We start from the raw sequence: 15994 nt of genomic DNA on the forward strand, positions 1-15994 counted from the left end.
TGGGGGCCAAGTAGTGAATCTGTAGAGAGACATTCACCTAAGTAGAGGTGGGGAGTTATTCTGGAGTATTCTCAGCCTTGAGTCTACCAGTTCACAGGGACTATCAAAGCAGGCAGTGAATGGTGTAGTCAGTGCCTCCCAAGAATGCTGCTCCCTGGAGCTCTGTTGGTAGCCCAGGCCTGGGGTCTGAGAGCAGGAGGGATGCTGAATATCTCAAGGTGGAAGGAATGGTGACATGGGCCATAGCACCTTGCAAGTGGCACCAAGCAGTATCTATGCTAGTCCCCTGGCTTGAAGCTGTTCCCTAGCCTGTGAATTCATGTCCCAGGGATGTTTTTTATGGGTCTATTGTCCCTGAAACAATCAACATTGGTCAAAAGCTAAGAAGAACTTGTGGGCTGTTGGTCAGCCAGCGTCAGAGGACACTTGTGGAAGTTGGGTGGCTGCAGGACATTTGGAGTCTCATACAGCTTTATGCATGAGGTAGTAGTTATGTTATCTACCCTTGTTCATGTCCATGCCCAACTCCAGACTGTCTCCACGGTGAGGATACTATTTTCTGGCCATCAGGAACCCTCAACTGCCTCCTCCTGTTCCAAAGTCTCACTGCAGTAGTTACAGCACAAGGAAGAATTGTGGCCCTGGGTATCAGGAAGATGCCACACAGTCAGGAACCTAGTTAGAAAGGCACAATTTATTGGTCACACAGACTGGGAAACATAGGGGATAGACCTGCTTTCCTGCACATTCTGGATCTGGTTTCCTACATTAATCCTGATCCATCAAAAAGCAAGACAGAAAAAAGACACCACCATCCTGTTCTCCTGGGATAACCAAGGACACAGGGCAAGCCACACAACTTGGGAAGAAGAGGCTGCACTGTTTTGAGAGCCTGGGACCAAGGCTCGCCTTCCCTGACGGCAGGCTGGAGAGCTCAGCCATTGGGGACAGTGGCAGCGATTCTTCCTCAGTACACCAGAAATGCGGGGGGGGGGGGGGGGGGGGGACTTGGGGGTGTGCTTGGCCCAACCCAGGGTGTGGTGGTAGCTGCCCACCTAGAGCGGCACAGGGAGCACTGAGCCATGGGTTCAGCAGGGGTCTGACATGGCCGGCTTAGGTTGGGGCCAGATCTCTTCGTTGTCGAGTTGGAGCTGATCTCTGACTCCCCCAGACTGAAAACCCTGTGACAGAACCCCAGCCTTAGCTGAAGCAGCTTGCATCTCTGAAGTCAGATAGGGCCCGGCTCCTTGTACCCTCAGTTGGTTATGCAGATTCTTCAGGTCGCTGCAGTGGAGCCGGGCTAGCTCTAGGTTTTGCTGGCTTTTTTTAATGCTTTGTTTAAACTTCTCAGGACCTACCATTTGGGATTGGTGGGTCAGGGCCCAGGGTTCAGGTTGACTGAAACCTCAGCTCTGGAGGCCAGCCAGACAAATGTTCGTAAAGCACTTAACATAGCACATGGCACCTGACCATTATTATTATTAATATTATTATTATTATTTATATCTTCACCCTCAGACGAGTGTCTCAGTTCCTTTCTTTAAAAATGGTGACTGGAAGAAGGTCCTGGAGTCCAAGTTCTGAGACCTGGGTGTGGCTGTCTGTTGTCCATATGGTTAAGTGTTTTCCACCCAGCTTCGGCATCTGCCACCCAGTGTTGCAGCCAGCACGCTCTTTGGACCACAGAGAAGCGAGGCCCTTTTCTGAAAAATGCACAGCCTTGGACTGGAAGCTGGGTAAGAGGAGCTAGCAGGAGGCCCTGGGAGAGGCATCCTGGGAGAGGCTTTGACCTGCTTTGTGCTGTTCCTCCAGGCTCCCATCGCCAGCAGCTCACCAAGGACTTCACTGCAGGATGAGAAGAGAAGGGCTATTAGGGCCTTGCTATCTCCAGCCACATTTGACCCCTAGTGCTGTGAGCTAGATCAGGCTGACATGAAAGTACACTTAGGACACTGTCCTAAGTGTCTTATATGCTAATTGATATGTTCTATGCATAGACTATATATGAAACAGATACAAGTTGTATGTATGAAACATGAGTGATAACTGTAAAAATGATAACAAAGTAACAGCATATGGCATAATCTATTTCTCCCCATAAATCCAAATAGCAGATATCATTAACATCCTCTTTTGATAGATTAAGAAGGCACAGAGCTGGGCAGAGACTTGGGATTTAAATCCGACACAGAACTGTAGTACAGCATTTGTCTGGAATATAAGGCCCTGAGTTTGACCCTCAATACTGCAACAAAATACAATAATGGGCCGGGTGTGTTGGTGAAAGCCTTTTATCCCAGCACTTGGGAGGCAGAGGCAGGCGGATCTTTGAGTTCGAGGCCAGCCAGGTCTACAGAGCAAGTTCCAGGACAGACAGGACTACACAGAGAAACTCTGTCTCAAAAACAAAAAACAAAACAAAAATAAAATATAATAATAATACAATAACAGAACAGCCAGCAGTGTGGTTCTAGAGTCTGTTCATTTCTCTTGTGGTACTGGGGATTCAGCTGAAGGCTTCATGGAGGCTTCGTGTGTTTCTACTACTGAGCTTAGCTCCCAGACTGCTGATGTTGGTGGTTCTTTTTTGGTTTTTCGAGAAGGGTTTGTCTGTGTAGCTTTGGAGTCTGTCCTAGAACTCACTCTGTAGATCAGGCTGGCCTCGAACTCACAGAGATCCGCCTGGCTCTGCCTCCCGAGTGCTGGGATTAAAGGCGTGTGCCACCACTGCCCGGCAATGTTGGTTGTTCTTAAGACAGTGTCTTGCCATATAGCCCAGGCTGACCCTGAGCACCCGGCCTCCTGCCTTGAACTTTCAGAATGCTGGGATTATAGGGTGTACTACCATGTCCAGTCTCAACTGTGTTTTTGTTTTTTAAACATTGTTAGTTTTGCTCTAGAATAAATATATTCTATTAGAAGGGGATATTCTGCCTGAAGTTTCTAAAACACCAGGGATGTTTTAAGTGCATATATTAATTAAAGACAATAAAACTGAAATATATAGGGCTCAACACACCTGCATGGCAGTCCTGCCAAGCAGCCCCTCCTCCTGGCGGTGCTTGCCATGGTGGGGGAGCTCCGCGTTGTCACGGTAGTCTCTGCCTTTGGAGTGCTGCAGCTGCAGGACTGCAGGGCTCTTGACCGGCAGGGGCGGCCGTGGAGCTGGGATGGGAGTCGTCTGTTGGCTCATTTCGGACCTGGAAGGCTTGATAGGCCTCTTGGCTGGCACCGGGGCTTGGGAACTGGCCGAGGCCTTGGGTTTCCCTTGGTTCTTGTCCCCGCTGGGCACTCTTCCGTCAGCAGAGGAGGAACAGGTAAAGGAGCGCATCCGGGGTGTGGGGCCAAAGACAGGCACGGGGACCTGTTTGCTTGTCCCCTTGACACCTTCCACCTCTTGGGTTTTGGGGAGCAGGATGCTGGGTGGTGAGATTCCTGGGTCTGGACAGGGTGGAGGCTCCTTCCGCAGCATCTTGGGGGACTCCTGCTCTTTTCTGGCTGCCAGCTTAGGGAAGGAACTCACGGACCCGTACAGCGGGTTCTCAAACATCTCCGGCTTCGTCAGCTGCAGGTCCTCCTGTAACAGAGCTTCCACTTTCCCCAGGTCAGCAGATCTGGAACCACGGGGAAGAGGAGAGTGGAAAGGAAACATGTTTAGAAGTCGGGGCCTGGGGAGTAGATGCTTCCTGCCTCTGGGCTTTCATTTAGGGGAGATACAAATGTTCTGGAACTAAATACAGTAGTGGTGGTATAACATGTAATACACCAAATGACACCAAACTGTTCATCTTCCCGGGGATAATTTTACATGAACTTCACCTTGATATAATATAAAAATGCAGGGTCTCATTATGTATCCTTGGCTGATGTAGAACTGACAGAGACCCACCTGCCTCCCTGTTTGCCGAGTATTGGGATTAAAGGCATGCACCACCATGTCAGGCTAAAGGTAGTCCGGACAGCCTCATGGTCCTCCTGCCTCCGCCTCTTCAGCATATCTTACCTGTCTGTGTTACCATAACTGGTAACACTTTTTAAAATGAGTACATAAACAAGAGACCGTGGAGCTGGGTGTGGTGGCACATGCCTTTAATCTCAGCACTTGGGAGACAGAGGCAGGCAGATTTCTGTGAGTTTGAGGTCAACTTGGTCTATATGGTGAGTTCCAACACATCCAGAGAGCTACATAATAGAGAGATCCTATCTGAGAGAGAGAGAGAGAGAGAGAGAGAGAGAGAGAGAGAGAGAGAGAGAAAGAGAGAGAGAGAGGATGGTACTGTGACATTCCAAGTTTTTCCATGTTCTCAGAGGCAACCTTAATTCTGTTTAAACCATAGCACCTGTGAGCAAGTGGGTTACCCCTGGAGATTTTGTAGAAAGGGTAACATGTAGGAAGCTACCATGTATGTGTGAGACGCTGTTGTGACAGAGCAGAGCTGCCATGCCCCACAAACCCAACCCGGGCCCAGGGGCCAATAGTCACAGTATTCTTCCCATGGCCCTCAAGCTTTCTCTCTGGAAGGCTCTGGGAAGCATGGTTTCTGTGACAATCTCAGTTGTCAACTTGATGAGGTCTGCGATGACCTGGGAGACAGCCTCTGGGAGATTATCTTGATTAGATAATTATGTGGGGAGACTTGCCCACTGTGGGCAGCCCCGTTCCAAAGGCTGGAGTTCCAGACTGAAAAAATAAAATAAAATAAAGAGAAAGCCATGCATATGTGTGGAGGTCAGAGGACAGCTTGTAGGGACAACTCTCTTCTTCCACTGCATCAGTTCCTGGGACTGGACTCAGATGGTCAGGCTTGGTGACAAGCACCTTTACCCACTGAGTCTACTCAGCAGCCTGCCTTTTACTTTTTGGAAAAACTGGAAGTCACCACATATCCAGAAATGTTGAGACCTTGAAAGATGCCAAAAGCCATCCTTGTCTCTGACCCGCCTTGGAAACTGTCCGGACCCTCTAAGACCTCTATTATGGGTAGGTCTCCGGGAGAGGTAACCTGATCACAGAGTCTCAGATGAAGCAGAATGCTGGATAGAAAGTGAAAACACAAGGCCAGGGGCAGAGAGACGGCTCAGTGGCTAAGAGTACTTGCTCCTCTTCCAGAGGACCCAGGTTCAATTCCCAGCATCTGCATAGTGGCTCACAACTGTATGTAACTGCAGTTCTTGGATATCCAATGTGGAGATAGAAGCAGGCAAAACACCCATACACGTGTGTGTGTGTGTGTGTGTGTGTGTGTGTGTGTGTGTGTGTGTGTGTGTGCATTTAATTAAGGAAAAACCCCACAAGGCTTGGCACCTGACTATTCACTCAGCTGTAGACATGGTAGAGGGGGGGGCAGGGGACAGAGCCAATGAGATGGAGCTTAGAAAGTGTTCCCTACAGCAGGGTGCTCAGAGTGCTTCTGCCTTCTTTAGGGGGAGGTTAGGAAAAACAGATTAAAGAGTTTTAGTCTCCTGAGTACAGGTAACAGAGAACCAAGCCCTTATCCAGAGGACAGAGTCTGTTCTCATGCAGAAGACTCTGGATGCCAGCCAGGGTCCCAGCAGAGGCATCTTTCTCATCATCCAGCCTTGACCTTGGATGGGAGTCATCCTTGTTTGCCATGATTGAAGTGTTTCCCAGGAGATGGAACTTAAATCCCTGGGATGTGTGGCCATTGCCCCTTAGTCCTGCAGGAGTGGTGGGAGGACCTTGAAGTACCAGTGATACCCTATTGCCTTTATTCAGGCTGAGCTGGGTACCTGGAGCAGCAGGTATGGGGGCTTCGAGGTTTTGCTTCTAATTCTCTCTTTGGTGAGAGGCGAGCTTAGAACCTCATCCTATGGGCCCCGAAGGATGCCCACCCCTGTGCTGTCACCCAGGGCTGGAGGGAACATGTTCCCACCAAGCTCTGTTCACGGTGTGAAGCATGAAGTGACCTCTACCTTGGGACCCTCCAAGGATCACACCATGGACTTCCGTTTTCTTTATGGCTGTTTCTAGCTTTGCTTCCTGGGGTCACTGGAGAGATTGCCTTTGTCAGTCGAGCACTTCAGTACCTACTGGATGGAGACCTTGGTCCTCTTCTCCAGGGAGAGATACTGAGGCTAGCTCTAGACCTGGCTAGGTTCAGGGGCCCATGCCCCTACCCCTTTTAGCTAGTTTAGGGAACAGCTAAGGCACAGGAGTATCAGTGCCTCTCCAGAGGAATCCCTAGGCAGGCCTGGCATGGGCATTTGACTTGGAGGAGTTGTTGGGGGGAGAACCATGCTGTGGATGATGCCCCAGCATTGGCTCCTGATTACTGTAAGTTAGCTCCGCTAAGGAACTGAAGTCCTGAGGAGGAAAGAAAAGAAGACAGGACTCAGGAAAGAGGCTGCACGTGAGAACCTGTGGCATCACGAAGTGCTTAAGGCAGCTGTGAGGGGAGACACATCTATGTCGCTGTCAACTGGGTCCGGATGTCTCTCGGCCATCTGTCATCCTTTAGGAATGAGAACCCCACCTAGTGTCTCCCTTAGCTGCTTAGAGACTTCATCCCTGGGCTGTGTGGCTCTTCCTCCTAAACCAGTTTTGGCCAGTCCCTCTGTAGGGTGACAGCTCTGCTTTCATTTGGATTTCTAGTCACAATTTATTATTATTTTTAATTGCCACTAATGGGAAAATCCAGAGAATTATATATGAGAACACGGATGCTTGTTTTTAAGAAAAGAGAGCGATTTGGGTAGGTGAAGGCTTCTACTCAGAATTCCTCACCCCTTTCCCACAGAGACCTCCAGGGAGTGGAGGGTGGCAAAGGATGCCACTGGTTCTAGAAATGTCTTTGTCAGTAAATGCAGGGCTTTTTTGTTTGGTTGGTTGTTTTTCGAGACAGGGTTTCTCTATGTATACTTGGCTGTTCTGGAACTCACTCTGTAGACCAGACTGGCCTTGAACTCACAGAGATCCACCTGCCTCTGCTTCTCGAGTGCTGGGATTAAAGTCATGCGCCACTATTGCTCAGCGATAGCAAATGCAGTTTTTATAAGAAGATGCTCTTCTTGGCAACCCATGCCTGGATTTAAAATCAGGTTACACCAATTGTTGGGACACGCAGAAGCCAAAGTAGCAGGCTGAACCTACTACAACTCTGTCCTCCTCAGGCAGCCATCTTTGGGAGCCCTCAGGGGGTGCTTGAGAGCAGGAAAACACAATTCAGAAGATACTAACCTTGCCTCTTGCATCCTGGGGCAGAGGCCACGGTTGGCTGTGGAGGATGAAAACTTCTTTGGAGACAGAGGTGGCTGGGACGGAGGAGTGGGAGGACCCTCTCCCCTCCCGGGCCCCAGGGAGGAGTCCTTGGGTGGCTGGTCATAACTCCAGGCTGTGAGTTGCTGGTCTGGGGATAGGGTTGATTTCCCATGCAGGGGCTGTCCGAAGGGCCCCACACCAATGTAGTTTGGATTGATGATCTCATTGAGACTGGAGACACTACATGCAGGGATCCTGTAGGAAGATGTGGAGGCACATCTGAGACTCTTCCCTTCTCTGTTGACAACCAGCCTGAGGAAAATGTTCCTCGGCTTCTTAACTTCTTGGTACCTTCATTCTGGGGTAATTAATTCATTCACTCATTTATGGATGCAATGCAGTAAAGAGAAACAAGAGATCAAGGAGAGACAAGCAGGAAGGCTGGGAGCCACTAGGCAGAAGGCAGCTGGAGAAGAGCACTCAAGGTTGCCTTTGCATTGAAATGAGATGAAATGCAGAAGAAAGAAAAGGAAGGATGCTCTGGGCAGTGGCAAAGGTCCATGCCAAGGCCCAAAGGTCAGGGATAGAGATTGGCCTGTTGCAAGGCTCTCTGAAGACCAGTCAACACGTGGCAAAGAGTAGAATGAGAACATGGCAGAGCTGTGTGTGTGTGTGTGTGTGTGTGTGTGTGTGTGTGTGTGTGTGTGTGTGTATTGGGGGGACGGGATAAAGAATACATTTTTTCAAGGCAGACTGTACAAGGCCCATGTGGGACACGTGGGTCTTGCACATTCTGTGTAAGGCATCAGAAAGGTAAGATAAGTGTGCAGTCATGGAGGTTGAGGCTAGAGGTGTTAAGGAAGGCAGCTGTCTTAAAACTGAAGGAGACAGTCTAGGTACCCTTGTAGTCACACACCACATCATGCTCCATGCTGGGCTCCATCTCAGGAGGACTAACAAGACCACATTAGGAAACAGAGGTGATTCTGGTACTAGGAAATGCTGTCTTTAGTAATACAGGCTGGAACGTCCAAGCTATTCTCAAGTCAGTCCTTCCTGTTAGTCGCTGTGTTGGTAGGTTGTTTTTGGTTTTGTTTTGTTTTTCCTTGAGACAGGTTCTCATTATATAGCTCTGGCTGTCCTGGAACTCACTGTGTAGAAAAGACTAACCTTGAACTCACAGAGACAGGCATTCTTCTACCTTGTGAGTGCTGGAATTAAAGGAATGTGCCACTACATCTCTCTGTGTTTGTTAGTTTTAGCTGTCCTCTCAACACAATCTAGAATCACCTGGGAGAAGTCTTAATGAGGAATTATCTAGACCAGTTTGGCCTGTGGGTATGGCTATGGGACTTGTCTTCATTGCTAATTAATGTAGGAAGACTCAGTCCCCTGTGGGCAGCACCATTTCCTAGGCTGGGACCTGAACTGTGCCTGAGTGAAGAATAGCTGAGAGCAAGCAAGGGTGCATGGATTTATTCTCTCTGTTCCTGACTGTCGATGTAATACTTTAAGTTCCTGCCTTAATCTCCACAACAATGGACTGTAAAGTGAACTTGAAAGTCAAATAAACCCTTTCATCCCCATGCTGCTTTTTATTGGGGCATTATCACGCAACAGAAATTGAAACTAGGAAGTCATAGATGGGGACCTTCGACCACTTATGTTCCTGGCCTCCCTGGACAGAGGGAAAGCATTTTTACCCCAGAATTATTCAGTCATCTATAATTCCTTCTTCCTGGACAGCACAGCCTTCCACTCGCTGGTGGTGAGTCCCTAGGTCACGGACTATACTGTGTTTACGTTGGTTTCTTCCTGATATACACCAGGTGCTCAAAAAGGGCCAGTTGAGCTGAACTGTTCCAACACGAAAGAGTCTCCAAGCCTTTGTCACAGTTACGATGATCTCCCCAAAGGTAGAGATTTGAACTCAGGATGTGTAACTGAAGTAGGAGAGTGGTTTCTTCTTCTCCGACCTTGGCTTTCCTGTGTCCCACTTTACCCTCTCCTGGACTTTGGCTCACACAACCCAGCTAGTAGTAGTAGTACATCTTGGGAGTTTCATCTACCTGCCAGTAGGCTCCCACTGCCTCACGGGGTCGTGGCTGGTGAGGTTCTTCAGGCACTTCATTCCACTGGACTCATCCCGCTCTGTCTTCACAAAGTCTGGAAGAGAGGGTTCAAGAAAAAACATGTGAGGGCCAGGTCACCACATGGGTTAGAAATGGCAATGTGGTATCCATTTGCACGCCATTGCAGGAAAGTAAATGCAGGAAGAGGTATTTCAGGTTTCAAAATCCTCATGCTTGGTGATTGATTAATGATGCCTGCCATGGCTTCACAAGGAAGAGAACAGATACTTATGGTTCAGTTGTTATTTCATGAAATATTTCTAACTTGTTATCTCAGCCAAGGACAAAACAGACAAACATTTCTTGTCAGATTAGCACAAAATGACACATAACATTAGAGTACCTCACATGCTGAGCTAATCTGTTTATGGGGCTTAAAGGGACCCCCAACTTAATTTCTGAATCTGGCATGTGATTGCTAGGTGATGACCACTGTCTCTTCAACCCATTGTCCTGCTAGAGAAAAGACCTCACAGGGCCCGGGGGAGTCACGTGGACGGGAGCAGTGGTCCTTGGTGCACTAGAGCCTTGCTGGCATGGGGAGCCCCAATGCCCTCTGTTGTGAGTTCTACTCTCACTGTTTCCATAACAGGCAAGCAACCAGTGTGCCCACCACTCCTGACTAGCCCTGGGTGAACCTTATCTTAGCCACTTCCTGAGTTTGTAACCTTCAGCCAGTTACCTAGCCTATCTATGCCTCTGTTTCCCAATCTGCCAAGTAGCGATAATCATACTGTTGTGAGAGATAAATAAGATGCCTTTTTTTCTTCTCGTCAAAAAAGTCTCACTATGTTATCCAGGCTAGCCTTGAACTCATGACACTCCTGCCTCAGTCTCCTGAGTGTCGGTATTAAAAGTGTGCACCACCATGCTACCCTAGAGGCTTTCCGACCATGATCTACTCTGAGGGCATGGATCACAGAACACTTGATAGCTTTGCTGAGAGAAAGCACATGCCCGTCCCTAGTGCAGCAGCCGGGAAGGGGCTGGCCTACCATAGAGCTTCTCCCTCATCTTGCCCTGGGAGGTCTGCAGCTTTATCTCCCCTCTGAAGTGTCCAGTCATCTCCCCGTGGTGGGTGAGAGGCGTGTAGATGGGAAGCTGAGTCTCTGTGGTCTCCAGATGAAGGGCAATGCAGCCTTCACCTGGGGAAAAGAGAGACAACATCAACACGAAAACCTGGGTATGAGACAGACATGGAGCATGCCTAGAGATGTAGCTGCTGTACTGGGAGATAATTCCTTGAAGCAATCAGCCAGGCAGGGATTAACTGACACACCCTTCCAATCAATGCCTCAGCAACATGGGGCAAATGTCTCAGGCCTCATAGGAAAAAGAACTCTATACAGATCAATGTGGAAAGAAAAAAATCAAATCCTAGAAATTCCATCCCAGAAACAGCATTAAATGCTAATCTGATTGCTGTAGGGAAAGCTCACTTCCCAAGGTTTGAAATGGTACAAGAAATAAACAAAACCAGATGAGCAGGTAAGAGCACAGGTCAGTCTAAAACGTCTAGACAAGGAAAAGTCTGAAATGAAAGGAGGCCAGGCTGGAGAGCTGGCGTGGCATCAGGAAGGGGCTGCTGCTCTGTACCTGGGTCTGAGGAGCTGGCTGGGGACACAAGAGAGGTGCAGTGGCACAAGAAGATTCGGGTTCAAGTCACAGCTCAGATGGTGACTGTGTGACCTGGGCAAGTCACTTGACCTCTATGAGCCACAGTTTACTGGTTTACTCATTGGGGAACAGAACCTGCCTCTTGAGGTCTTGTCAAGATAAAATGAAATGGTACCTGCAGCTCCTCCAGCAAGGCTAAGAGGGAGGTTGCTGCCATTTGTGCCCAGAAGCTACAAGGAACAGAGATGGTAACCCATCAGGAAATCAAGGGACAGAGTAAGAGGCAGCATCATGGTGTGATGGGCAAGGGCAGACAGGCTTGCTTGGAAGGCTGAGTCACCACCAGCTTCACTACAGAGGTTGAGGCTAATGGGCAGGTACGGTCCCTGGCCTGGGATGCTTACCGTACGATTCATCGCTATCAGAGGATTTAATGCTGATCAGGATGTGCTGGTCCAGTAGGTACTCGGGATCAGAGATAATAGGCTTTAGCTGCAGAGGAGGCACCAGATTAGAGTTGACAGGTAGGGAAGGTGGATGTGGGCCACCAGTCTTGATGTTAGAATACACAGGAGGATGGAACTGAAGATGTTCTTTCAACCAAACTCAGGTCTTAGCTCTCCATGCCCAAGAGAGCAGGTGGAGCCCCTTGCTCAGCCGAGTGAGGAGTAACTTTCTTTCCGCCCCCATCCTCAAACTGGGTTGACCTTCCAGGTCCCTTGTCTCCGTTCTTCCTTCCCTTCTTTGCATATTCCTGGGGTCAGAGGAAGGACCAGCAGCCAGGTTTGGAATGAAACCTTCCCTTCCAGCCCCTCCAAGGTCTGCAGCTGCATATAAAGAGGGCACCATGGGACCGCTCCCCATCTGGGGAAATGTGTCTCCTTGCCAAAGACCCTCAGTTGGGCTTGAAGTATCCTGTGGCTTGCTAAAGGTGTGACTTGGTGAGTGACAGACTCCTGAATGTCAGCAGTGCCCCCAACTTCCTGATACTAAAAATTGTTCAGAGCTATCAGGGACACAGCACAATGGTAGAGTGCTTGCCGGGCACATGCAAAGGCTTAGATTCCATCTCAGGTACTATAAGCACCAAGTAGGTAACAAGAACCAAAGGGGAATGGGCATACCAGGAGATGAAAACCATTTAGGAATACCGAGGTCACGTGTCCATGTTGAAAACCGTGCCTTAAATCACTTGAGAGCAAAGTCTAAGCTGCCCCCTCTGGCCTTGGTCTGGGATGGCAGTGACAATCTGAGCAGGCCTGCTGCTGCAGCTTCTCGCTGGCCTCCATTGTCGCGGCTCCCTCCCCAAGGCACCTTCTCTTCCTGCATTACCTTCGGGAGAGTCTCTCCAAAGCGCACCACCAGCTCTCCTTCGCTTCCCTCCTCGTTTTCTCCCTCCTGACTCTTGACAAAACCTGCCAGAGAATAAGAAGCCGGGTTTGCGGACCACAGAGCCAGGACCAGACAGAAAAGACACTAAGGGTCGCCTTTACTGGACCACAGACGACTGTCTCTTTCTTCTGAAGTCTCTAGGGCCTCAGCACCATTTAGGAATCTGGTTTGCTGGGGATTCTGTTTTTGTTCAAAGGATGGTCATTTGCCAACACAGTCTAATTATTTTTAGGAAAAATCAAAGAGATTCCCCCTCCTTTTTGACTCTTCTTTGCAACGTACCAGGCAACAAAGAAGTCATCTCACTGCAGGCAAGAAGATTGGGAAACATGACAGCTCATCCCACGCCACTCAAGATAGCAGCCTTTTGAAATTCTAATTTAAGTCTTCTAATATGCTGTTTCCATAGAAATCTATGCAAATGTCTCGATAGTTTATTTAAAACACCCGCACAAAACCCCTCATCCCTGTTGGAACTGTTTTGACCCTGCCTGCAGAGCTGGGGCTTCAGGATGTTGTGAAGGTGGTACTATCCCCAGGAAGGGCTGCGAAGGATTAGAGAAGGAGGGTGCAGAAGAGTAGAGGGGGCAGAATTCTGGCTGGCAGCACTGCTGGGCCCTAGAGGCAAGGTCCATGCCTGTTTGCAGAATCGGTTCATATCCTTCCCCCATTACTCCAGAGGCCATCCCAGGGAGAAGTAGAAAGCATGTAGTTCTCTTGCATGAAAGTCTCAGACAATATGCCTGGAGATGCATAGAAAGGATCCTTCATAAGCGCAGCGGGTGCTCAACATGGCCCCCTGAAATGCAACTGTCCATCCCTACCTTGCTTCCAGCCACAGTGAGCCCCACAACGAAAGTGCCATGATATGGAAACAGCAAGAGGGCCCAGGGCCACACAGGAAGGCAGCTGCAACTGTTTAGACCCTGTCTGATCTTCAGAGTTCTGGAGCTTTGCCCAGAGGTCTGTATACTAGTGGCTGCCCCTATCTCTAGGGCTGAGGCAGTGGAAGCACAGACCACAGGGGTGGAGAAGGAACCTCATAGTCACGGGATAGCCTCTTAGGTACCCCACCTGTAGCCTACTTCAGTGAACCCACTGAAGCCCATCCATGAATCCTCATCAGAGAGAAAGGAAATTGAATGAGGGATCGATCACTAATGAAAAGGTACTTATGTGAAAGAGTTGCCCTAAGGGTGGTTTACCAGTCACTTACTTTCTAAGCAGCTTGAGTGGAACTCCAAGTAGAACTTGGTCTGGGATTTGGTCTTCAGTGTGGCGTAGCACGCAAGGAACTCGATCTGCCCTTGGCTGTCCACAGTGCCAGGACCTGGAGAGTGCAGACCAGGGATTCATCTGTACACTGTACCTGGAGATGGAGGCTGCTCCCAGCTTCTCTCCAGCTTCTTTCCTCTGTGTCCACCCACCATGCTGGGCTCCCTCTAAGGGCCCAAGGATGGGGAACGTCCAGGCGGAAGGAGAGATTTTCCTTAAAGTAAACTTCATGACTCACCATGCAAGCTCAGCATCCCTGACGATGGCCACAGCCTCTCTGGTCTGTCACAGGCTGGCCATGTAGGGTGCGGAGCAGAAAGAGTAAGCACAGCAAGGACCCAAGGTCTAATCTCAGTTTTGCCAACAAATCTGTGTGGCCTCAGGCAACCCCTCAATCTCACCTGTAGCCTCCCTACTAACTAATTATTTCTCTTCCTTCTTTCCTTCCTTCCTTCCTTCCTTCTTTCCTTCTTTCCTTCCTTCCTTCCTTCCTTCCTTCCTTCCTTCCTTCCTTCCTCCCTCCCTCCCTCCCTCCCTCCCTTCCTTCCTTCTGCTAGATAGTCCAGGCTTGCCTGGAACTCACTATATGGGCAAGGCTGGCCTCAAACTCGTGATCCTCCTGCATCAAGCGCTCAACTGCTAGGGTTAAAGGCATGAGTCAACAGGCTCAGATTTCCCCACTAGTTCTGACAGAGTTTATACAGCCATTTAGCGGTTCACCACCCAAATCTGCTGTTTTGAGTCCACAGCTAGGGAGAGCTGCCCTTACTTCCTTGGCACAGTTATGCCCAGTCCTTGCTGTGGGCTCTTGGACTTGTTGGCCTTCAGCTAACATGCTCATAACTGTGTTGTTAATTTACACACCTCAAACTGGTTTTATCATGGGTTTTGTTTTGTAAGATGGGGTCTTATATATACCCCAAACTGGCCTTAAACTCACTAGGTGGCTAAGAATGGCACTGAACTTCTGAGCCTGTTGCCTCTGGATCCAAAGTGCTGGGACTCGAGGCGCGCACCACTACACTTGATCTTGAACTGGTTTTAAGCAAGTGTTCTGTCTTCCCATATAAATTCTTGTTTTGGTTTTTCGAGGCAGGGTTTCTCTGTGAAACAGTTCTGGCTATCCTGGAACTCACTCTGTAGACCAGGTTGGCCTCAAACTCACAGAGATCCACCTGCCTCTGCCTCCCAAGTGCTGGGAGTAAAGGCGTGCGCCACTGCTGCCGCTGCCGCCGCCGCCGCCACCACCACCACCTGGCCCCATATAAATTCTAAGCCACTTGAGAGTAACTCCACCATGCCTGTCAACCTTCCTTCTTTCCTTTCTTCTCTACCCCACAGCATCTTGGCCAGACTCTGCTTAGACAAATGTTCCATCACAGCTCAATACCGGTGACGATATTTTCCAGCATCTGCTGTGTACTGAGTCCCAGCAGAAGGAAAGCAAGCCTGAAAATGAAGCTGCTCTACCCAGTGACCGAGGGAGTGGTGACTGAGGCTGCTCTACCAATGCTGTAGACCTCAGAGAAAGGGGAGGTGGGTGTGAGCGGGAGGAGGCGGAGCCTAAAGGCTAGCAGGCGTGAAGACATGGGTGGAGAAGGGAGGTCACATCAGCCCACAGATGTTTGATCCAATGGTAGGAAGACAATGGTTTAGTCTCATCTAGGTCTCTCAGCACAGACAACACAGAGTGAGACAGTTATCCTCTACCTGTATTTGGGTCCCTCACACTCAGGATCCCTGTGGCACTGAAGTAAAGAGTGGGCAGAGAAGATGACAACATGGCTTCCTGACCACCTCAGACAGAGCTGGATGGACTTGTTAACAGGCCACAGCCCCCGTGTGCCAAGGGTAGCCTGGCAACCAGGGCTGGGCTGGGCAATTTGAAAACATAATGGCACCTCTGAACGTCAGTTTGTTCCAGTCTCAGGTCTCATTCATCTGCCTCCCACCTCCACAATTTTCACCATCTCAAACTACTACGCACCTCCACTAACACTGGCTTAATAGTTTCTTTAATTGGAGTCAGTTTTTAAACTTGGATGTAATTAAATAAAACATGCCACAATTGGAGGAAACTGAAACACTTGCTTATCCAGAAGAGACATATTTAAAACACACTAAAGTACATATATCATGAATAAACGTTCACCCATGTGTCCCCAGCCCAGAATCTTCTTTGGTGTTAGTCCATACCTTGGTAAACACCAATTTACAACCTCCCACTTTTAACTACACCAAAAGGAGTTTCAAAAGCAGGTTTTCTGGATTGAAACTGTGATGTGGCCTGGACATGAAGAGACCAGGTAGGCAGACTGTGGTCCTGTGGGAAGCAGGGGTCTATATCTAACATGGACAT

The 15994-nt window shown here is 49.2% G+C and overlaps 1 protein-coding gene across 2 annotated transcripts in view; it reads right to left on the reverse strand.

The window, feature by feature from the left end:
* Positions 1-674: 674 nt before the first annotated feature.
* Inpp5d (inositol polyphosphate-5-phosphatase D) overlaps positions 675-15994 on the reverse strand; it is a 126825-nt gene continuing 111505 nt past the window's right edge. For both annotated transcript variants that reach the window (XM_052750500.1, XM_052750499.1), the window contains exons 20-27: positions 13577-13690; positions 12301-12383; positions 11373-11460; positions 10347-10496; positions 9289-9385; positions 7199-7474; positions 3020-3614; positions 675-1845 (exon numbers count right to left, since the gene is read on the reverse strand). In XM_052750500.1, the coding sequence (XP_052606460.1) occupies positions 1843-1845; positions 3020-3614; positions 7199-7474; positions 9289-9385; positions 10347-10496; positions 11373-11460; positions 12301-12383; positions 13577-13690 (1406 nt within the window). In that variant the 3' untranslated portion in view covers positions 675-1842. The remainder of the gene's footprint in view (positions 1846-3019; positions 3615-7198; positions 7475-9288; positions 9386-10346; positions 10497-11372; positions 11461-12300; positions 12384-13576; positions 13691-15994) is intronic.

This window comes from Peromyscus californicus, unplaced genomic scaffold, assembly GCF_007827085.1.
Source record: "Peromyscus californicus insignis strain IS unplaced genomic scaffold, ASM782708v3 Scaffold_21__1_contigs__length_65335640, whole genome shotgun sequence".
Lineage (NCBI taxonomy): Eukaryota > Metazoa > Chordata > Mammalia > Rodentia > Cricetidae > Peromyscus > Peromyscus californicus.